The 23,345-nt window shown below is 37.9% G+C and overlaps 1 protein-coding gene across 1 annotated transcript in view; it reads left to right on the top strand.

The window, feature by feature from the left end:
* The window catches only part of Maob (monoamine oxidase B), a 116,801-nt gene that overhangs the window by 24,046 nt on the left and 69,410 nt on the right, over positions 1 to 23,345 (top strand). The window contains exons 2-3 of the mRNA XM_042683653.1: positions 12,807 to 12,901; positions 14,575 to 14,712. Coding sequence (XP_042539587.1) covers positions 12,807 to 12,901; positions 14,575 to 14,712 — 233 coding nt within the window. The remainder of the gene's footprint in view (positions 1 to 12,806; positions 12,902 to 14,574; positions 14,713 to 23,345) is intronic.

The following is a 23,345-nucleotide window of genomic DNA, read 5'->3' as shown; positions in this document are numbered from 1 at the left end:
ATGGGTAAAATATGGGCATGGCTCAAGTGGCAGAGCACTTGCATATCATGCCAAGGTCCTGGACTCAATCCAAGTAATAGTAATATTGAAGGACTAAAGGATTCTCTAATCAGTGGTGTTGATAGTTGGATGCTTGTGGTAGAGTAGGCCCGATAAACATTGTGCTCTATTTTAAAAGAACAAAATACCTAAGTGAAATGGAACAAATAAGTAAAAATAAAGTGAAAGTGATTAGAAGCATGATGCAAGAGCTGCATTTTTAAAACACTAGCTTTTGGTCACAGACTTGGTGTGTGCTTGCATGCATGCGTAACTTCTGGTATTTTGTTGGAAATCTTTGTCATTCCTTGGTTTGCAGTGCTATTGATTCAATGTCTGATTTCGTCTTCAAGTGTGATCCTTATGTGCATGTTTCTATGTCCAAACATTTCTTTTCTTCTTTCCTTTCTTTTCTACAATACTAGGGTTTGAACTCAGGCAGCTGCTCTACTGATTAACCTATATCTCCATTCCTTTTGATATAGTTACTTTTTTGAGATAAGGTCTTTCATTTTGCGTGGACCAGTCTGGACTGTGATCCTCCTACTTATGCTTTCTGCCATACCTGGGACAAGAGGTATGCACCACAATGCCCAGCCTTTTCTGTTGAGATGGAGTCTTACCTGAGCTAGCCTGGAACCGAGATTCTCCCCATCTCAGCTTCCCAAGTATCTAGGATTCCAGGCATGAGCCATTGCATCTGACTCAAATTTCTCCTTTTTTTATTGTGAAAATACCATACAGAGGGGTTACAATTACATGGGCAAGGTAATGAGTATGTTTCTTATCAAGCATTGTTGCCTCCTCTTTTGTTACACCTTCCCATCCCTTCCCATCTCCCACCCCCAACCCCCCTGGTTGTAAGGTTCGTTTTTCAACATAACAACTTGTACATCTCATTGTTGCAATGGGTCCACCTGTATCCCTATTTAAACGATTTGTTTTTTCCCTTCCCCTCCACAAATTATACCAACATCAAATACAATGAAAGCAGGGGTTATACTGTGGGGGAGGGACATACAAAGCAACAAAGAAATAATCTTATAAATATGTTAGAAACAATCCCACTTTTGGGCATTTACCCAAATGATCACAAACAAGACCACACTAAAGCTACCAGCACAACTGTGTTTATTGCAGCATTATTTACCATAGCTAAGATATGGAACCAACCCAGATACCCCTCAGTAGATGAATGGATCAAGAAAATGTGGTATATATATACACAATGGAATTCTATGCCTCCATCAGAAAGAATGACATTGCCCCATTTGTTAGGAAATGGAAAGACTTGGAAAAAATTATATTAAGTGAAGTAAGTCAGGCCCAAAGAAACATAGGTTCCATGGTTTCCCTTATTTGCAATAACTAGTATATGTCTGAGACAAGCAGAAAAGGTCAGATAAGTTGATGTTAAGTGAAATGAACCCCAAGATAAAGATTCAAATGGTTGTTTTTTTTTTTTTTTCAAATTTCTCCTTTTTATAAGGATATCAGTCAGATTGGCTCAGGGTCTATCCTAATGATCTTATTTTAACATTATAATCTTTGTAAAAAATAAGGTGAAATTTTCGAGGTCCTGGGGATTGGGACTTCAGCATAAGAATTTGGGAGATGATACAATTCAATACTCAACACTGTACTTTTTAAGTTTACTTATCTGGTTGTTTCTCAGTTAATTTTCAGCTCTTCAGATATGAGAGCACATTTTCCCTTCCTCCAGGTTCCAGGCATTGATCTCAGGTCTTCTCAATTTATTCTGCCTTTGCCTTGGTAGTCCTAGGTAGAGGATGCCTTCTGGTTCCTTTCTTTGTAGACCATTGAGTTTTCCTCCTCATTGCATCATTTGGCACTTTTCTACAACTTGGCTATATTCACTGTGCTTCTGGCCTTTCCTGGAAGCTCCCTTTCCAAAGACTGACATCTGTTTCTTAATGATAGGAATGTGTTCTAAAATGTGTATTGTTAGACAATTTTGTCATTGTATTATGGAACTCAGGTACTGCATGCACAGAAATCCAATGCCCAAGACACAAGTGTCAGGGAGAAAGAAAGCAACCTTTATTGAATGTACAAGTAAGCCAAAAGAAGGCAGATGAATAAATGTCTCAACTACCACCTTTCAATTCTTTGGGGGAAGTGGAGAATATTTACATGAGGATCAGGTTAGGGGCTATGTGCCAAGAGCTTAAGCTAGACAATCTGATACCAACCAGAGGTGGGGAACTCCTTGGGGGGGGGCATTTCTTTAAAATCTTGAAGGCAGGAGATTTCCATTTCTTTCGTGTGTGTGTGTGTGTGTATGTGTGTGTGTGTGTGTGTGTGTGTGTGTGTGTGTGTGTCTTTGAAATCAACTCAGAAAAACAGACAAGAACACAGGTGTGCAAAATAAAGGCCATAGTCTGAGAATAATAAAGGAAACAGGAATAAAACAAGATGCAGTACCACTGATGATAGCCTGGTACAGTTGTGACAACCTCGTGATGAACTTAAGTTAATTGTATGATGATTCAATCATTTCCTTGATGATGATCTGAGGATGAAGTATCTCACAGCTATACAGTTACCCTTTTGTGGATTACTAACAGTTTGAAGAATCACAAGCATCTTTAAGGAAGAATATAAAATTAGAGAGCTGCTGTACGACCTGATCTCACTCTCTGAAAGAGATGGCACAAATGGCTCTAGATAATGTAATATTAGGAGAGCATCACCACATATGTTCTGCTGTTGATATTATACCCTCTTCCCTGCACTTGTGGTATCTCTTCTGTAAATCTTTGTTCTTGTCTAGAAGGCAAGTTATGATTTAGATATCAACTCCTTGACAACACACAGTCTAAGAACAATGGTGGTATGAATAATATTTGAATTATTGGGAAGAAAGGAAGAGGATACTTTTTTCTGGTTGTAGGGCCTCATACAAGCATATGGAAGAAAGTTCTCTAGCATAGGAAGAGGGTTTGGTTTTGAGAGGAAGCCACCAATTTTAGACCAAATTGGGTAACGTATTTAGGTATATCCTCCAAAATACGTCAGAAGAAATTTCTTCCATTAAGAATAATTCAATGCTGAAATAAGAATACAGGTTGAGCCATTGTAGCAATGAGATGTACAAGACACTATGTTGAAAACGAACTTTACAACTTTGGGGGTAGAGGTGGGGAGGGAGGATCTAGGGAAGAAAGGGATGATAGGAGGAAAACAAAGGAGGGGTAACAATGCTCGATAGGAAATGTACTCATTACTTTACTCAAGTAACTATAACCCCTCTTACAGTATCTTTACAATAAAAAATATATTAATATAAAATTAAAAAAGAAAAAAATCTATCCTCTTCACACCAATAAGGCATAAAGGCTATGAAATTAGGCACATAGTATATACTGTATCTCCTGATGGAGTTCTGCAATATGTTAATTTAAGTCTCTGATGAGGCCAGTTGAGTAGAAATTGATTTGATTTCTTCCCTCAGGATTTTTTTTTTTTTGGGTCCGGTCGTGGGGCCTGAACTCTGGGCCTGGGCACTGTCCCTCAGCTCTTCAGCTCAAGGCTAGCGCTCTACCACTTGAGCCACAGCGCCACTTCCAGCTTTTTTTCTTTTTGCTTATGTGGTGCTCAGGAATCGAACCCAGGGCCTCGAGCATGCAAGGCAATCACTCTACCACTGAGCTACCTTCCCAGCCCTCCCTCAGGATTTTTGTGGGGGTTTTTGGTGCCTGTCATGGAGCTTGACCTGAGGGTCTGTCCCTGAGCTTTTTTACCCAAGGCTAGCACTGTACCACTTGAATCATAACTTTACTCTAGCTCTTTGGTGGTTAAATGGAGATGATTCTCAAAGACTTGAGGCTGGCTTCCAAATATAATCCTTAGATCTCAGCCTGGTGAGTAGCTAGGATTGCAGGTGTAAGCCACTGGCACCTGCTAGAATTTCTTTATTAGGAAAAATTTCAAATCTCTGTGCAGCAGACATATACCTATCAACTATTGCTTTTTACTACATTTTTGTTTTCTCAATCTGTTCACCCCTATCTCTGTCTATCCATTTCTTTCTTCATCTCTACCGTGTTGTTTTGGATGCCTTTCACAGTAACTCATAACCATCACACCAGTTTACCCCTAATTATCTTTAGCATACATCTATCTCAAGCTTTGTTTTAATTTGTATTTTCTTATCCTGAACAATCACCAAAATCACATCCATTTTATTCACAATATTGACATCACTCAAATTTCTAATTTTACAGCATGGATACATTTGGGAAGATACATCATCTATATAATGATCATCTGGTCTCATTTAATTTAATTACAGACTGACAGTCTCATCCATTTCCCTATAAATGATCTAATTTTGTACTTTTTGGGTGAATAAAATTCCATTGTGTGTATGCATGTATATACATATGTATAAACACATACACCACATTTTCTTTATCAATTCATTGGTTGATGGGTACCTAAGCCAGTTTCATAGCTTGGCTATTGTGAATAGTGTTGCTATAAACATGGGCATGCAGTATATCTATTGTATGATGACTTAAAATCCTTCAGGAATATGCCCTAGAATGAAAAATCCAGTTTTCTTAAACGAAAGTATGTTTATTCACACATATTTCATCTAATTGCCAAGAGAATCTGGGACAAAAATTAGAAGTTATAGAGCAGTATTAAAGATGAATTGTGTAGTTCTTATGCTTGAGAAAGACAAAGCTATAATTTCTTTGTTTCTGTTCTTTATTCCTCAGAGACTATGTTGCGATAAACTAAAAACAAATTTTGCCTGCCACAGTTCCAATACATAAAAAATATATTCAACTTCTTTCAAACAACAAAAAGCAAAAGACAAATGCTTGTATATGAAGCAAGAATCATTATGATTGCTGACATTTTAGAAAAATGCGATCATTTGCATTTAAAGTGTGATGAAGAAACAATTTTTATGGTTTTCGACATTCTGAAAGGCCTCAGAAGGCAATCTCATTCTAGTATCTCTTAGTGGCTGCATCTGAAGATAGGTTTCCATGGCAACATATGGAGGCTTGATAGTTGTTTTTTTCCTCTTCAAGAGCATAAATCACCCCTATGGCCTGAGGCTTCAGTAAAGGTCTCCTTTATTTTACAAGCTATTGCCATTTGTTTTTGTGTTCTATATTTTGATTGTCTCAGAGGAAACAGAGCAAAGGTTATCGTGCCCTCAAAAAAGCTTGGAGTTTTTTTTTTCATTTTTGGGGGACACACTATGAATAATAGAAGTCTAGATTTGTTTCTTAACATCAATATGTGTGGTCTGTGTTGTGTTTCAGTTTTCCTTCCGAATTGTGATGGACATGTTCCCAAGGAATCACTGATGTGAACTTAAGGAGGAGGAACTATTTAGCCAAGACTTATCCCTCTTCTCTGGGTTTTTGAGATATAGCCCAGGTTTGCCTCGAACTCAAGATTCTCTTTCCTCTGCCTCCTAAGTGCTAGGTTCATAGGTGTGCACTGAAAGACCCTCTTAATGAATAGTGGAGAATGCTGATTGGACCAAAGGTATTCACATCCCTGATGATAGCATCCCAGGGCTTTGGACATTAGAAAGCTCTAGGTGACTTTTTATCAAGATATTCCTTCCACGAAACTTAATGAAAAAAATTCTGATTTTAATTAAAATCCTGTCTACTTAGAGAATTTATGTGTAACAGCCTAAACCTTTATATGTTACAGGAGGCAATGTGGCTAATGAAAAACACTTAGGAAACAGAAACACAGCTAGGTTTCAGAACACTATTAGCTTTGTAACTCAGAAGACAACCTTGAATTTGTGAGCCACCATTTCCAAATATATGAAATGGTAATAATGATGGCTGCCTCATGAATGTATGGGGGTGTTACAAGCTGTGCACTGTTGTAGAAATGTCAGGTAGTTATTATTATGGGGTGGCTATCTTCCTTCTTCCTTTTCTGAAGGCAAAGGGTATCTATTACCATACCCAATGTGACTAGAAGAAATCAGTTTCAGTATGTCTAAAGATTTTTATTACTATCCTCTATCAGAACTACTTATGCTTACATAGGTAGTACTGTCGTCATTTATTTGTTCACTGAAAACAGTGTCATCTTTGTTGAGGGGTATTCAAAAATGATTTAAGTGTCACTGTGTCCTAGCACAGAGAAGAGGAAGAATAGATATTTATATTCTTATCATTTAGGAAATAAGTTTCTGAGCTGCAAGGACACCCAGAGAATGCAGTGAGTGAGGATTGCAATCCAGCAACACCCTGACAACCAAACCTTTTAAGTATTTGCCTGACAGTAAACATGTGTTTTTTTGGTAATTCGTATAAAGGCATGAATATGCTAGTAGAGGGTCTGATACTTGGATCGTGCATGGTATTAAAATGATTTCCAGCGTTTCGCTTTTTTTCCCCTTATACTCTTGTACAGGAATTTCTTTGAACTCGAAGTCTTACTTCTACTACTTGAGCCATGATCCTCAGCCCTTTTAGCTTTAGTTTATTTCTCAAGATTTCACACATTTCCCCACCCCCCCCTCCCCCCGGCCAGTTTCAGATCATGATCTTCCTATCTCCACTTCCCAGGTAAGTACCTGGGGACCTGGGATTACAGACACACACACACACACACACACACACACACACACACACACACACACACACACAGCATTTCAAAGTTAACCAGTGAAACTGTTAATTTTACAGTGATAGTGTGCTGGTTATCTGATGTCAGATTACCTGGATTTAAATACTGCTCCTGCCTAGCTATGTAACTTTAGACATATTATTTGTCCTTTCTGCGCTGTGATTTATATATTTTCTCATACCACAGAGATGGTAGAAGAATAAACAAGTTCTGATATATAAAACAGAAGAGAATCTGGCACACAGTCAGTGCCCCAAGTGTTAGCTGTTTCAAATGTGGTTTAACCTGCTCAGGGATTTTTCTATTTCTGTGCTGAGAAGTTCTACAAGTAACATCTGGATTTTACCTACAAATACCACTTTTCTTTCATGAATGTAATTTCCAGTTGAGGATGTTTTTCTTCTAACTCGAGACCCTTTTGGGGTGTATTTGTGTTAAATAACTAAAAAAAAACCACTCTGCTTGGAAACATCAAAGAATTCCAGTTCTTTGATCAGAAGGTCACTTGGATGTTAGAATTTCTCCATCAAATCAATGTTTTGTCAGAAGCAACCAAGGTGATGAAGGCTATTTGTATGTTCTAAGATTTTTGTTGGTTCTGAGGGAACGTTTATGTGTCTTTCACCAGGGTTACATGATTAGTGGTGCTTTGAGGTACTGTCAATTAGTTCATTGTCAATTTTGGTTATAGTGAGTCCCCCAATCCATTTTTAACTTTAAAGTGAGAAAAAATCCTTATGTCCTAATCAAGTCCCCTCCTCTCTACTGTGTGGTTTCAATTCTCCTCTGATGGTTTCATATGTCGAAGCAGAAAATGCTAATAATGCCATTGATTTCAAGGTCTTTAAAATAATTTGGAGATTTAGTCCTAATTTATATAATTATCACTTCAATGAAACTTTTTCCAAATAAAATACTCAGGAAGAGAGGTGGAATATTTTGCTGCTTGTTTTTGTCTTTTGAAACAAGGCCTCATTATTGTTGTCCTGGCTGGCCTGAAACTCATGATCTTCCTACCTTCACCTCCTGATATTTGCATAATTTAATGGCATGAGTTATTAGTTTACTACTTTTGTGTGTATTGTGCTATGATCTTTTATCCAAGGGCCTGTCAGGGACAGGTAATGACTGCTTTTGAAAATTCCAGATAACTATTTGTTTGTGAAATATTAATTGGTTTTAGAAATTAAATTTAAGTTTCATTATCATTTTATACCAGTACTAAGGATTTAACTGAGGTTCTGTGGCTTGAACTTAGGACCTGGGTGCTATCCTTTAGCTTCTTTGCTTAAGGCTGACACTCTACCACTTGAGCCACAGCTCTAATTCTGACGTTTTAGTGTTTAATTGGAGATGAGTCTCACGGACTTTCCTGCCAGGGTAGCTTTGAAGAGAAATTCCCAGATCTCAGCTTCTTGAGTAGCTGGGATTTTAGGCCTGAAGCACTGGCTTCAGTATAAGTTTCATTAGCTTTTGAGAAATACAGTGACTATTGTTTGCTCTTAAATTGTTTGTGAAAATCAAATATCTATTTAAGAAAAAACCCTGATATTTAAAGTACCTATAATTAGATACATAGCAGACGATTTTAAAACATTTTGCAAGGATCCATGTATAGAGTTATTGTATCTTTAGTTTCTTTATGGTCCAAAGGTGGCAACCAAAGCTCAGGTTTTTAGTTAATTGCTGCCTCTGTCACTTTACTATTTGTCCAATATATACCATGTCCCTGGCTGTCTCTAAAGTGCCTTTTCTTCTTTTTTATACATGGGGATAAAAATGTAGATTTTTTCCATCTTGTGCTGATGATCAAGCAAGTTTGTATGTAAAAAAATTCACACAGACCCAATGCTTTTGTGGTGGAGGTTGTAGTTATCATGAATATTTCCATTTAAAACTGCTATTGTATTATTCTTGAGAACTACTGCATATTTAAATATGCCAATTACTTTGCCTTGTATTTTTAGGACAAATGTTTGTGCTACTTTATGGATTATTTTTTTACAGTAGTATTTTCTGTACTTGAAAATTCCCAATCTTGGGGCTGGGAAGGTGGCTCAGTGGTAGAGCGCTTGCCTTGCATGCCTGAGGCCCTGGGTTCGATTCCTCAGCACCACATAAGCAAAAAGAAAAAAGCCAGAAGTGGCGCTGTGGCTCAAGTGGTAGAGCGCTAGCCTTGAGCTGAAGAGCTGAGGGACAGCGCCCAGGCCCAGAGTTCAGGCCCCACGACCGGACCCAAAAAAAAAAAAAAAGAAAATTCCCAATCTTCTCAGAGACTGTATCATCATCTTTCACTCTTTTGTCTCTATGGCAAATGTGTTAAAAAAAAAACAAACCTGAAATAACCAACATAGAAAGACACTCTTCAACAATGTCCCTTCTGTAAGCTATGAGGCTCTGGAGAGTTGTTTGCTTATTCTTTTTGCTTGTTTGTTTTATTTTGTTGGCCATGGGGCTTGAACTCAGAGCCTGGGCACTATCCCTCAGCTGTTTTACTCAAGGCTAAAGCTCTACCACTTTGAGCCATAGCTTTACTTCTAGTATTTAGATGGTTAATGAGACATAAGAGTGTCACAGGCTTCCCTACCCAGGCTGGCTTCAAACCATGATTCACATATCAGCCTCCTGAGTAGCTAGGATTTACAGGCATGAGCCACCAGCACCCAGCTAGTTTGCTTATTCTTTGAACAGTTAAATCCTTGATCCCCATCCCTGAGAGATTTCCTTGACAACCAGCTTCCTGGCTATCTTAATCACCTCCTGACCACGCTCCAATTTTTTAGATAACCTAACTTTCTTCTTCCAAAAAGGGAGTGAATCTCCTAAGCCACTGATATTATTTTTTCAAATCAAGTTTTGGTCACTGATGCTCAACAAGCATTTTATTACCCCCTCCTTCCCCAAGAGAATACTAGTGAGATAAATTGCAAGGAATTTTCAACAAGATACTCTAGTGTCTCCCCCATTTAAAGACTTTTTTTTAATTTTAATTTAATTTTATTTGTGAACATACTGTACAGAGGAGTTACAGTTACATGGGCAGGATAATGTGTACATTTCTTACCAAGCATTGCAGCCTCCTCCTTTGTTTACCCTTCACATCCCTTCCCAGCCTCCCCCCTCCCCCCCTAATCCCAATCCTTCTCCTTCCTCCCCCCCCAGCCCCCCCCCCCCCCCCCGCACCAACGTTGTAAAGCTCGTTTTGGACATGACAACTTGTACTTCTCATTGTTGCAACAGGTCCACCTGTATCCTTAAACAACTGGTTTTTCCCCATCTCCTCCACAAGTTATACTGACATCAAATATAGTGAAAGCAAGGGTTATACTGTGGGGGAGGGACATACAAAGCAACAAAGAGATAATCTTATAAATGTGTTAGAAACACATGCATGAAAGAAAAAAACATTAAAATACACATCTAAGGGTTCATTTTCCTGACATCACATTATCTGACCTTTTCCGCTTGATTCATACATCTACTAGATATTACAAATAAGGGAAACCATGGGACCTACGTTTCTTTGGGCCTGGCTTACTTCACTTAATATAATTTTTTCCAAGTTTTTCCATTTCCTAACAAATGGGGCAATGTCATTCTTTCTGATGGAGGCATAGAATTCCATTGTGTATATATACCACATTTTCTTGATCCATTCATCTACTGAGGGGCATCTGGGTTGGTTCCATATCTTAGCTATGGTAAATAATGCTGCAATAAACATAGTTGTGCTGGTAGCTTTAGTGTGGTCTTGTTTGTAAACATTAGGGTAAATGCCCAAAAGTGGGATTGCTGGGTCATAGGGGAGCTCTATGTGGAGTCTTTTGAGGAACCTCCATACTGCTTTCCAAAGTGGTTGAACAAGTTTACATTCCCACCAACAATGAAGTAAGGTTCCTTTCTGTCCACATCCCCTCCAGCATCTGTTGTTGTTAGAGTTCTTGATTTTTGCCATTCTAACTGGAGTGAGGTGATATCTCAATGTTGTTTTGATTTGCATTTCTTTTATGGCTAGGGATGTTGAACATTTCTTCATGTGTCTATTGGCCATCCTTCTTTCTTCTTCAGAGAAGTTTCTCTTTAAGTCTTTCGCCCACTTATTTATTGGGCAGTTGTTTCTTAGAGGATTTGTTGTTGGGGGGTTTAATTTTTTGAGTTCCAAGTATATTTTAGATATGAGACCCTTGTCCGTTGTATGGCTAGTAAAGATCTTCTCCCAATCCGTGGGCTTTCTATTGATCTTGCTAGCTATGTCATTTGCCCTGCAGAAGCTCTGCAACTTTATGCAATCCCATTTGTCCAACCTTTCTTTGATTTGTTGTGTTTCCGGGTCTCTATTCAGAAAATTTCGGCCTGAGCCAAGGAGACCCAGGGTTTCTCCTATTCCATCCTGTAATGTTTTCAGAGTGTAAAGACTTTTTTTTTTTTGCAATTTTCTGTTTATAATGTTTTAAGGTACACAGCAGAGAGAACTCTCTTCCATGGTTTGATAAGCACCTGGTTTGTTTTAATAACTATTTAGCTTTCCCATCAGATACTAATGGTTAACTGCATTCACTAACCGACAGTAGCTTTTGTAGAATCTAATATACTAGTGTCAATGAATGATGGTTGGTTTCCTTCTGTATCCTTTTGTTTAAACCTCACCCTGCTCCTGGGGTTTATCTAAACTTACTGATAACAGCTGTTACCATGGCTGCATGTTATTTCATTTGTTGAACTGATGTTAGATAAAAAAAAAATATGTCATTGAATTGTCTGCAATCCTGCATTTAAACAGGAAAGTCTCCCCTACCCCCACCATTATGAGGATCTAGTTAGGAAACAGAGTTTAAAAATCCATGCCTTGTATTCTGAAGTCTGGACTGTGCAATTCTTGTGTGCCAGTGTGGCCTTTGGGATCATTACTTTGGCCACCAACTGGAAACTTTGGCCCTGCTCCCTGGGGACAGGGATGAGCAGATGCATTCATTCAAATAATGAAATGTCAAATCTGCCTCTCTGAAAAATGGATTTCTTCTCTGCAGATCACCACCAGATGGTGACTGAAGGCTTGGCTCATATTTTATGTTCTACAGATTCTTATCAATTCACAAGATTTAAGTGTCCTTTCCTATCACCAATAAAGAGAAAATATCCTTGGAAATGTAATTTCTCTCTGTAGCAAGCATTCGGAGAGGCAATCCATGTCAAGGATGGCTCCAAGAAAAGGTCAAGTGTCATGTTGTAAACACAAAAGCTAGGTTGGAGCTGGTTTTGCCACCTCCTCAGTATGTGACCTTGGATATTTAGTTAGCCTTTAGTTTCAACAGCCATCCATTGAGAGTATCAATCATACCTGTCTCAATGAAAGAGTTCACTGAATTAGTATGCTATCATATTTTTTTTTTAACAGTCATCCCTAGCTAGATCATGGTTCACTTTTTTGTGGCTCCACTGTATCACGGGTTTTTATTTTTCTTTTCTTTTGTTTTCTTGTTTTTTTTTTTTTTTTTTTTTTTAAAACAAACAGGTAAATAGGGATCCCTCACCTATCACGGCAGTTACTTTCCAGAGACCCCACCATAGGTGAAAATCTGTGACGCAACCATAAAGTAACCTTGATATAGCAAGGGACCACTGTTTATCGCTGCTACTTCGAGGATTTTCACCTATGGTGGGGGCTCTGGATCATAATTCCTGCGATAAGTGAGGGATCATGGTGTTATTTGCTGTACTGGGGAAGGATCCTAGGGCATACACATCCTTCCTTCCTTCCTTCCTTCCTTCCTCCCTCCCTCCCTCCCTCTCTCTCTCTCTCTCTTTCTCTCTCTCTTTCTTTCTTTCTTTCTTCCTTTGTTTCTTTCTTCCTTCCTTCCTTTCTTTCCTGGTGCTGGTCCTGGGCTTGAACTCAGGGCCAGAAAACTGTCCCTGAGCTTTTTTGCTAAAAGCTAGTGCTCTACTACTTGAACCACAGCTCTATTTCCAGCCTTTGAGTGATGAATTAGAGTCTCATAGACTTTTCTGCCTGAGATGGATTTGAACCATGATCTATAGATATCAACCTCCAGAGTAGCTAGGATTATAGGAGTGAGTCACAGGCACCTGGCTTGATCCTAATGTCTTAATGCTCTTCCCCATAGGAATGGCAGCAGCCAAACTTCTGCATGACTCTGGCTTGAACGTGGTGGTTCTGGAAGCTCGCGACCGAGTGGGAGGCAGAACTTACACTGTTAGGGTAAGACACAAAGGATGGAGAGGAGAAAGTGGAACTGAAGCTGGCTTCTGTTTTTAATGTTTTATTTTCCCCCAAAGTCTTTAATTCCATGAAATTATTTCTGATTGGCTAGAAATTGAATGAAAATCTCCAATTTAAAATGAAATCTTCAATCTAAAAAGTAAAAGTCTTGAGCAACTCACAACTGTAATAAAATGAGGACCAGGAAACTAGGGTATATGTTGTCAGGGAGGTAGGGGGGAGGTCAAGGGGAAGGGGAAGACAAGTTGAGAGGGGAAGTGTGGATGAATGTATTCATGCAGAAATAGACCCAGGTAACTTTAGAGGATGAGTGGGTTTGGGAGAGACGGGGGAGAACAAAGGGATGGGTAACATTAAGTAAGTTGCATTGTACTTATAAGCTGACATGTTGAATTAAAACCCCTTTGTACAACTACTTCAAGATAATGTAAAATAAGCAGAAAAAATTCTCTCTCTGTGGTTGTTATTTTTTTAATTTTTTGGTGCTAGTGATGGAAGTCACTAAACAGATCTTTCTCTCTTTTGTTCGTTCCCATGTTTTGGTCTTCTTACTTCATAATATTTGGCACTGGAGAGTTAGAACAAAGAGGGTTGGAAATGTGGATAATGTTTGTGTGCATGTGCATGGGTACACATGTATGAACTAGGAAGAAAAATATCACAATTCCTTGTACTTTCTACCTCTAATTTTTAATCATTTTAGCCAGAAAATTTAATCTTTTGTGGGGGATATGTGTCTTGGTTTTGTTTGTTTTAAGTTTATATTATTTTAAATCAGTCAGAATACATTTATGGAGTACAATATGTTTTGGATACAAGGTGGGATGATTAAATCAAGATTATCTATCGCCTCATTTAACATGTTTTGAGGCAATACACCCACAATTTACTTAGCTCTTTTGAAATTTATGGCACATTATTACAGAGCAGGTTACCTGTTGTATAACAAATCTCAGAAGTTATTGGTCCTGTCTAACTGAAACTTTGTATACCTTGACCAATAACTGTCCATTCCCTCAGTGCCTACGCCCCTCATCATTCTACTTTACTTTTATGAGCTCAACTTTTGTTTTAGATTCCACAGGCAAGTGAGATCATGTGGTATTTATCCTTTTGCCCCTGATTTACTTAGTTTACTATTATGAGCTTTCAGATTCATCCATGTTGCTCCAAATGACAGTTTCCTTCTTTTTGAAGGCTGAATAGTATTTCATTAGGTGTATGTACTACATTTGCTTTATCGTGTTCCTTTTTCAGGAGGTGAGTGTGAATCTAGACAGTAAACAAGTAAATAGAAACATTAGACCCTGACTAAGAGGTAATTTGGTTCTGTTAATTTCTAATTCAAAAAGTTGCTCTTTCATCTTTAGAAATGATGTGGATTCAAAATCATATTAAATATTATTAAACAGAGAAGTCATTTCAAAGGTTCAAATCATGACCAAATAGTCTCTGGTGCTATTTTTTAAATATATGAATTAGCAAATGACTTTTTTTCCCTTTCGTATTTTTTGTCTAGTGAGCCTTCATACATTGTAAGGAGACATTTTAGCTGCACCTCAAATGTACCAATAACTTGTGCAATATCAATTTGCTTATGTAAGGAGTGCTTTCACAAACATGTGTTCTAATTTTTTCCTATGGGAAAACAGAACCAAAAGGTTAAATATGTGGACCTTGGAGGATCTTACGTTGGGCCAACCCAGAATCGTATCTTAAGACTGGCCAAAGATCTAGGATTGGAGACCTACAAAGTGAATGAAGTTGAACGCCTGATTCACCACGTAAAGGTAAGCTTAAAACAGGCACTGCAGGATTTCAATCACTCTGAGAATTTATTCATTATCATCAGAGGGGAATTAGGTGACATTTTTGATATGTTTCCTATTTTTGAGGCACTGGGATTTGAACTCAGAATCTCGTGTTTGCTAGGCAAGTACTCTGTCACGTGAGCAACAATTCCAATCCTGAGGTGGTACTTCTGAACTTAGTTTGGCAGGTTAATGATAAAATAACATCATCCATTTGGTAAAATATTTAACAATTTCAGTAAAGAAAAACATTTGTGATTTCTTTATCAAATATCCCTACGTAAGAGGCTGGGAAGGTGGCTCAGTGGTAGAGCGCTTGCTTTGTATTCATGAGGCCCTGGGTTTGATTCCTCAGCACCACATGAACAGAAAAAGCTGGAAGTGGCGCTGTGGCTCAAGAGGTAGAGCACTAGCCTTGAGCTGAAGTGCTGAGGGACAGCGCCCAGACCCAGAGTTCAAGCCCCATCACTGACAAATATATATGTATATATATATATATATATATATATATATATATATTAAATACCATTGACATTTTAATGTTTTTTAAAAATCTGTGTACAGGTTAACAAGAATTACCCTATACTTTATATTATAAAGATTATTTGTGATCCAATTCATAGAATTGAAAAATTTTATCATTGTGTCCCATATATCACTCAACATTATTTAGTCATCTTTAGACATTAACATAAATGTGATTGGGTTCCAAATCCCATCTTTTTCAAAGAACAGTCCATTGTTCTCACCATGATTTTTATGAATGGACAGATCTCTCATTCATGGTCACATGTTGTCTCCATGATCCCTAAGCTCATTTGTATCTCAAGGCCTATGACTCGTTTCTTCCCTTTTCTGTATACCAACCTGAGTTCAAACTTCATTTTGATTTTCCTCAAACTACCCAGTATTTATGTGTAGTAGACATGACTGAAGCTGTGTATAATGGATGACTTTTAAACTGGGGAATACTATCAGTTCAGAATGATCAGATATTTTATTGACCCCATAGACCCCATAGCACTCTGAGGATTGCTCACTAGTAACATTGTCTCCATAGTCCAGTCTCCCATCATGTTGCTGATTGTCAAATGCTTTTCACTTCTCTTACCTCTCCCTATTCTGTTTTTCCTGGATTCTCACTTTGGTCCAAAAAAATCACGGATGATCTCTGAAAAACAGAGGGTGACCTATTCTCAGTCCCACCTTGGAAATCCACAGAAGAACTAGCAGGGTTTTGTTCTCTTTGAGACAAAGTCTCTAAGCTAGGCTGCCCTGGAATTTACTATGTGGCTCAAGCTGGCTTTAAACTTGTGATTTTCCTGCCTCAGCCTCCTATGTATTGGGATAACAGGTGTGTACTACCATGCCAAGCTCTGACAGAGATTTTGAGTTTTTATCTTTCTTCTCTTCTCCTCACTTACCCATTTAGATGAGAGACATACTCCTCACAGGTAGAAATTATTCCTTAGAGAACAGGAGAGGGACTGGGAGTATAGCTCAGTGATAGAGTAAGTGTTTTGCATAGGTGAGGTCCAGGGTACAGGCCTCAGTACCACCAAACAACAAGCCAGAACAACAAAAAAGAAGAAACTCACAACAATCTCTTGGGTAACATAAATAACTTTATCATATTTCTATTTGTGAGTGATACTATCACAAAGGACAAATAATAAGCTATATAAATCATTTACTATAACAACAAGTAAGCAATTGTTAATTTGTCATGATGGAAAAAGATTTCCTTCAGTAATACATATGTGCTTTAATTGTCCTTCAGATTTTGTTTTATAAGCCTTTTTTATTAGTAACATTTTTATTCTCAAGGTGATGTACAGAGGGGTTATAGTTACATAAGTAAGGTAATAAGTACATTTCTTGTCAAACTTGTTACCCCTTCCCTCATTTTTCTACTTTTCCTCCCCCAACCCTTCAAAAGTTGTACAGATCATTTCCGACATATTGTCTTATATATATTGCTATTGCATTGGTTCCCCTTTGTCCTTTGTCTAACCATTCTGTTGTTCCCTTTCCCTTCTCTAATTGAAATAAACATATATGCAATACCAGGGTACCAAAATAAAATACAGTGGTGACAACAGAGGATATAACATAGGGGGAAGAACATACAAAAGAAACAAAAAAATCACATAGTACATTAAAAGCAATAACAACAAAGAGAAATATTTTGTGTCCGTGCCTTGGAGTTCATTCAACTTAGCATAATCTTGTAAGCCTTTTTTGTTTTTTTGTTGTTTTTTTTTTTTGCTTCTAAAAGATATATTAATTAGTGGATGCCAATGGCTTACATCTGTAATCCTAGTTACTCAAGAGGCTGAGATCTGAGGATTGCAATTCAAGGGCAACTGGGACAGCAAAGTCTGTGAGATCCTTATCTCCAGTTAACCACCCAAAACCAGAAGTGGTACTGTGGTTCAAATGGTAAAGTGTTAGCTTTGCGTGCAAAAGGTAAGGCACAGAGCCCAGGCCCTGAGTTCAAACCTCAGGACTGGCATAAAAAAGTGATAGATGAATTACAGATGAAAATATAACAGGATGATAGCATTATTTGTTGAATAAAAACCAGCAGTTCTGGGTAAATAAACATTGGGTTCTTTGCTCTTTTAAATGTAAATCACATTGTACCCATATGACTTGCAGAAAACTAAATTCTCAAAGTACCCAGATCTTATATTTCTCTAGAGATGACTAGAGTTCTTCCCTGTTGGCAGAGTATGTGCATTGATACTTGTCAAGTTGAGAGCCATGTTGTCTAAGAGGCTTGGCTTTATCCTCGTGATCTTACTGTTGCCAGGAAGTCCTTGTTTGAGAAAGATGTCAGCTTATCAATTGTGGAAGCTATGTTGTACTTAAATGATTTTTCACAGTGGTGGTTTTCTTTATTTCCAATGATCAATGTGTAGCTAAGAAAATATAAGTAATTAAGCAGTAGTAACTAACTTATTAAAGGGTAAATGTGTAAGGGTGCTCTTTATAAATTTTAGAATAGATGTTATTGCTTTTTAATTATTAAAAAAGTAAAGCATGATTGTAAAATACAATTTGAAAATATGAGGAAAAGAAAATACTTTTTAAGACTCTCAACTTTCCTATCTTAAGAAAATCATCCTAAAATATCCTTCTGGTTTCTAGATTTTCATAATCCAGGGTTGCTCTCATCTGACCTCTGCTGGAGGAAATGGGAAATATTGGTGTGTTTACAAATATCCAGATTATGCAGATTACAGATATGTATGTGTTCTAGCAACATACTCTTACTATATCTAGCTATATACTCTTACTATTTCTCACTCCTGAGAGAAATGAAACACAATGACCCCATGAGGCAAAGGCTTTTGCTATCTTGACAAAGATGCTGATTTGATCATCTGTGGTTCTATCTAATGAAGACTACACAATAATAAAGATTGATAAATACCTTACAGCCAGGAAGTTCACCTCAAACTAACTTCTTGTTCTCTACCTTCATAACTTCCATGTCTTTGGCCTTAGGTCTCTTAATATTTTTTGTTGGTCATGGGGCTTGAACCCAGGGCTTGTGCTGTTCTTGACCTCTGTTGCTCAAGACTAGCACTCTATCACTTGAACTACAGTGCCACCTCTGGTTCCTGGTGGTTAATTGGAGATAAGAGTCTCATAGCCTTCCCTGACTGGACTGGCTTTGAACCACAACCCTCAGATCTCAGCCTTCTGAGTAGCGAGGATTATAGGTGTGAGCCACCAACACCTGGAAACTTTTATTATTTTTAACCTATAGAAAGCATCTCTGATGGCTGTGTCTATTTCTGAAACTCTTGACAAGAAGAGCTATTTCATTATCCCCAAGTGAAAACTGTAGTTCATATAAACTAGATAGTTGATTTACTTTTTTCATGGGTCTACGTGTGTATTTCTAAATCTCAATTTTAAAAGTATCAAGTATGCTGCTTGTCATAGTGTCAGATCCTTTGTTCAAATCAGGTCTGTTTTAAATATTTTATGTGATTTTTAATGTAAGGTAGATTTTTCTCTTTATTATTATCTCTAAATAGTTGTACTATAGAGCTGCCATTTAATAAAGCAGTTTATGCATACAATATATCTTGATATGTGCAGCCTTAATCATATTAGGCTAAGGGAACATGGTTATGCCCATTGATTTATTTATTTCTTCACTTTCAGTGCTGGAATTTGAACCCAGAGCCTTGTGTATGCTAAACAAGTGCTCTACCACAAGCAGCCACATCCCCAATGCTTTATTGCCTGATATTGAAACTGATGTAATTGAATTACTCAAAAAAAAAAAGAAACATCCTCAAGAGAGAAAAGAAACCTTTGGTATCTGGAAACTTCTGGTGGGTTGTAGAGGAAATAGCACTTTTAGATGCAGTGTGTTTTGTGTCCCTGTAATAATAGACATTCACAAACCTTCGGAATATTGTGATGAATAGGCTTCTATCCTCTCCGAATTCAGAAATGCTTATCTAGCTACTGAGTGGCATTCTTAGTGCTACTCTAGATCTGTTTCAAGTTGTTGAAATGTAGTTTTCCAAAAACAACTTTATGTTAAAGGATATGACACCAAACTATTGAGATTTAATTATCAGTGGGAAAATTAATCACTTCAGATTAAATTTACATAACATTTTGTGCTAGCATGGGTGCTTGAATTTGAAAAGATTAGAATTTCTCCGACATTCCTGCCCAGGCTGGCTTCAAACAGTGATCCTCAGAATCTTAGATGCTTTTCTCTTCAGTAGCTAGGATTATAAGTGTGAGCCACCAATGCCTGCCCTTCCTTTTTTCCCCCTTTTAAAAATTATCTTCAAGTAGTTGTATGAAGGAATTGCCATTTAACAAAGCAGTTTATGAATACAATACATCTTGATCAATGTCACCCCTTTCCACATTCTCACTCATCCCCAATTTATATAATGTAGAAAGTGTTTCTTCATGATACAGCTATTAGTACTTTAGAATTATTATTAGGGAGCCATTAAAGTTATTTTACATATAAGCATGCTAATTTCTGCTGGCATGGTTTACAAGGAACCATTTTGGTGAATCTCCCTGTCTAAACTGTCTCAATATAAGGGAATAAAAACAGAATTAAGAGTAGAAATACTAGCTGAAATCCATGGCTTTTGCCTGTAATTCTATCTACTCAAAAATGTGAGCATATCTATCTACTCAGAGATTTAAAGGTCTGAGATCCGAGGATTTGTATGCAAAGCCAGCCCCTTATCTCCAACTCCAGGTTTTCTTGGAAAGAGGCTAAGCAAGAGTGCAAGGCCACAAGTTCAAGTCTTAAGAACTGGCTCCTAAAATATAAAGAGCAGAAATATGAAGAAATAAGCAGTCAAATGACACTTGAATTTAGCAAGTGGAAATTATTCTGAGAGCTTGGCAGCTTCCAGAGTTCAGTAGGCCAGAAATGTCTGGTCTTGTGACCCTTCTTTCATATCTCCCCTTCCACTTCTGTGTCCTCAATCCTATTAATCCAGGGAAGCCTGTACCACAGATGCCTCCAGGAACAGGTTAGATAATCTCTTGTATTTCATCCAGGGACTGCTTCCCACTTTACATGAACTTTATATGTGCCATGACAAGCTTACTTGCTCTGAGAGCATGGCCTATTTGAGGTGCGCATAATGAACGTTCACTTCCACTCCCACTCCATTACATTACTTATTTGTTAGAAACAAGTATGTCTTATCACGATTTTTTTTCCAAGACAAAAAATGTGATGAATAGTAATTTCCTCTTCAGTGAGTGAAACCAATTTGTCTAGTGATCACTCCGTAGCTTATGCTATTATTTTGGAAAGAAAACAAACATTTGTATTCTTTAGAGAATACAGGTAGCTCTTCAGCATGTAACAATCTGCTGAGAATTATGTCTTCGATAACTGGATTCGGAACAATATTGGAGGATATGAAATGTAAGTGTTTAAAGTTGCCATTTGGAACTTACAATGTGGTAAAATCAGTAAACATCTTTCTGTACATACATCTGGATAAACTTAAGTAGAGTTTGAGAGAAATTATGCTGAGTGCAGAAGAGAGAAAACATGTAGAATTTAGTGAAATAATTAGCAAGGTTCATTCACAAAGGGTAATAGGAGCCCAGCTTATATCTGGTATGAAAAGTTAGTCTATGTATATTATATGATTATGGGTAGAGCCAAGAGGTCTGAAGAAGAAGCAAAGACAGAGGGCAGAGATGGTCAAAGATCACAATTTACAAGGGAATCATGTAAAAAGTTCAAGGGCATTAGCCATTCATGATACTGAGACCAGCAAGGAAGTACAAGATGGTCTCAAATACAATGCCCTGCCTTGCCAGGCCCTCCACAGTTGCATCCTGAAGAAGGTCTTAAGCATAGAATCCAAGGCTGTATATCACACAGCCTGAGCTTTTCTTTTGGTTTTTGCTGCCACCAGGTGAGGACATAAAGGTTAAAAAGATTAATTACACCTGACCTGAAGCAATGGGTTCAGAGCATGAATTGAGGTCTTTGGGGGCCATGGAAACACCATAGGGCATCTAACATTTCTTTGAGCATCTACCATATGGCTAATTTGGAGACAATTTTCAGTACAGATAGTATGAATGTGTGAGATGAGAGATTAACCTCTCCCTAGGAAATAACCAAAAAATAGGAAAAATGATTACATAAAATAAAGCCACATAAAAAGATTCCCATGTTGCAATAAAACCAGGAACAGAGAACCATATGAGGTCATAATATTTGAAAATGGATGGAGAAGAAAATTTGTTTCCCAATCATGGCTATTCATTGTCCAGATTGCTGGGAGCAAATGAATTACAAATATAAGCCAACTATCACTCACACTCTTCCAGGGTGGGGTTCTGTTAGAGCCTCCAAGACAGTAAGCACTTGGTCTGCTTTCTTTTCCTTTTTTTTTTTTTTTTGCCAGTCCTGGTGCTTGAACTCAGGGCCTGGGCACTGTCCTTGAGCTTCTTTTGCTCAAGGTTAGAAGTCTACCACTTGAGCCACAGTGCCACTTCTGGCTTTTTCTGTTCATATGGTACTGAGGAATCGAACCCAGGGCTTCATGCATGCTAGGAAGTACTCTACCACTAAGCTACATTCCAAGCCCCTGGTCTGCTTTCTGAATTATCAAAGCAACAGTTTTCATTTTGAGAGAAGAGGCCATACTTGTGTCTCAGCCTCCTGAAGGCTGGGATTACAGGCCTTACTCCCTGATTCCAGGCAATAGTTGAACCAGTGCTCTGCCAATTTCTCTTACCTGATGATCCAGTGACACTGATTTTTGTAGCCTGTCCATTAAGCCAATGACACAAAATTGCATAGTTTGCCTTATCAAACAGTCTGCTTCCAACTATTTCCAAAGGATGATGCAAAGATTTCAAGACTGGCTTGGCTTTAGTCAAATGTATAAAACATTAAATACATTTAGAAGAAGTGGAAGAATTACAGTTGTAGTACAGAATATAAATGTTATAGAGAAAACCTTTATATGGTTAAAATTATATAATCACCTATAGTAAGTAAAAAAACAAAGACTCAAATCTCTTAGTGACTTTCATACTCTTTTGCTGTAATACTACAAGACTCTTTCAGGAGCTAGTATTTCTGGGGCATCAGACATTTAAATGTTTCCTTCCGCTTACTTGTTTGTGTTTTTCCCTCTGAATTTAAGTACATTCATATCATTTAAAATAGTAAATATCATGTGATTCAACTACCATTTCTACTTCTTGTTCTTTCCTCCCTTCTTACTTTCTTCCTTTCTGCTTTGTTCCTCCCACTGTCAATCACCTGTTTATTTTTTCCCAACCATAGCAACCATCCGTCCACCTTGTAGTTATTTATACAGAGGTCTGAAATATTTTACACTGAATGGTTTGGCTTCTTTTTCCTAACCTAGATACAATGATATGAGATAATTTATTACTTGTTTTTCTTTGTATACTTTTTGTATTGTTATTACTTTTTATAAAGGGCTTCTCTCAAGTTTTATTTTTATAAATGTAATGAGACACAGACTTTGGAGAGCTCATGATCAGTGAGAAGAGGTTAGGCCCTATGTTTCCAGCAGAGCTTTATGCCTCTCACCTGTCTAGGCAGTAGTCTCCTGGGTTACAGATCCATTAACACCAAACTACTTCCAGCCAGGCTTAGTGATTGAGCTTAGATCCTTTGAGTTTATACAGTCTAGATCCCAAAGTAGCTGCTCTAATATAGAGCCTCAAAGGCTCTTATCCTGGTATTATTGGGCTGCAAAATTTCCCAATCTCTCTCTCTATCTCCATGTCTCTGTTTCTTTATGTCTGTGTCTGTCTCTCTCTGTTATGTACACATTCATCTTGTCGTCGTCGTGGTCGTGGTCGTCGTCGTCATCATCATCATCATCTCATTATCTCCATCGTTGATGTTTTACTGATCTGGCTATGTTATTTTTGGTTTTGTGTCTTGATTTCTTTTGTTTTTTTTTGTTTTGGTCCGGTCATGGGGCCTGAACTCTGGGCCTGGGCACTGTCCCTCAGCTCTTCAGCTCAAGGCTAGCACTCTACCACTTGAGCCACAGCGCCACTTCCGGCTTTTTTCTTTTTGCTTATGTGGT

Source organism: Dipodomys spectabilis, unplaced genomic scaffold, assembly GCF_019054845.1.
Source record: "Dipodomys spectabilis isolate Male_0828 unplaced genomic scaffold, ASM1905484v1 ptg000082l, whole genome shotgun sequence".
NCBI lineage: Eukaryota > Metazoa > Chordata > Mammalia > Rodentia > Heteromyidae > Dipodomys > Dipodomys spectabilis.
This window is presented reverse-complemented; position numbering and strand designations above follow the sequence as displayed.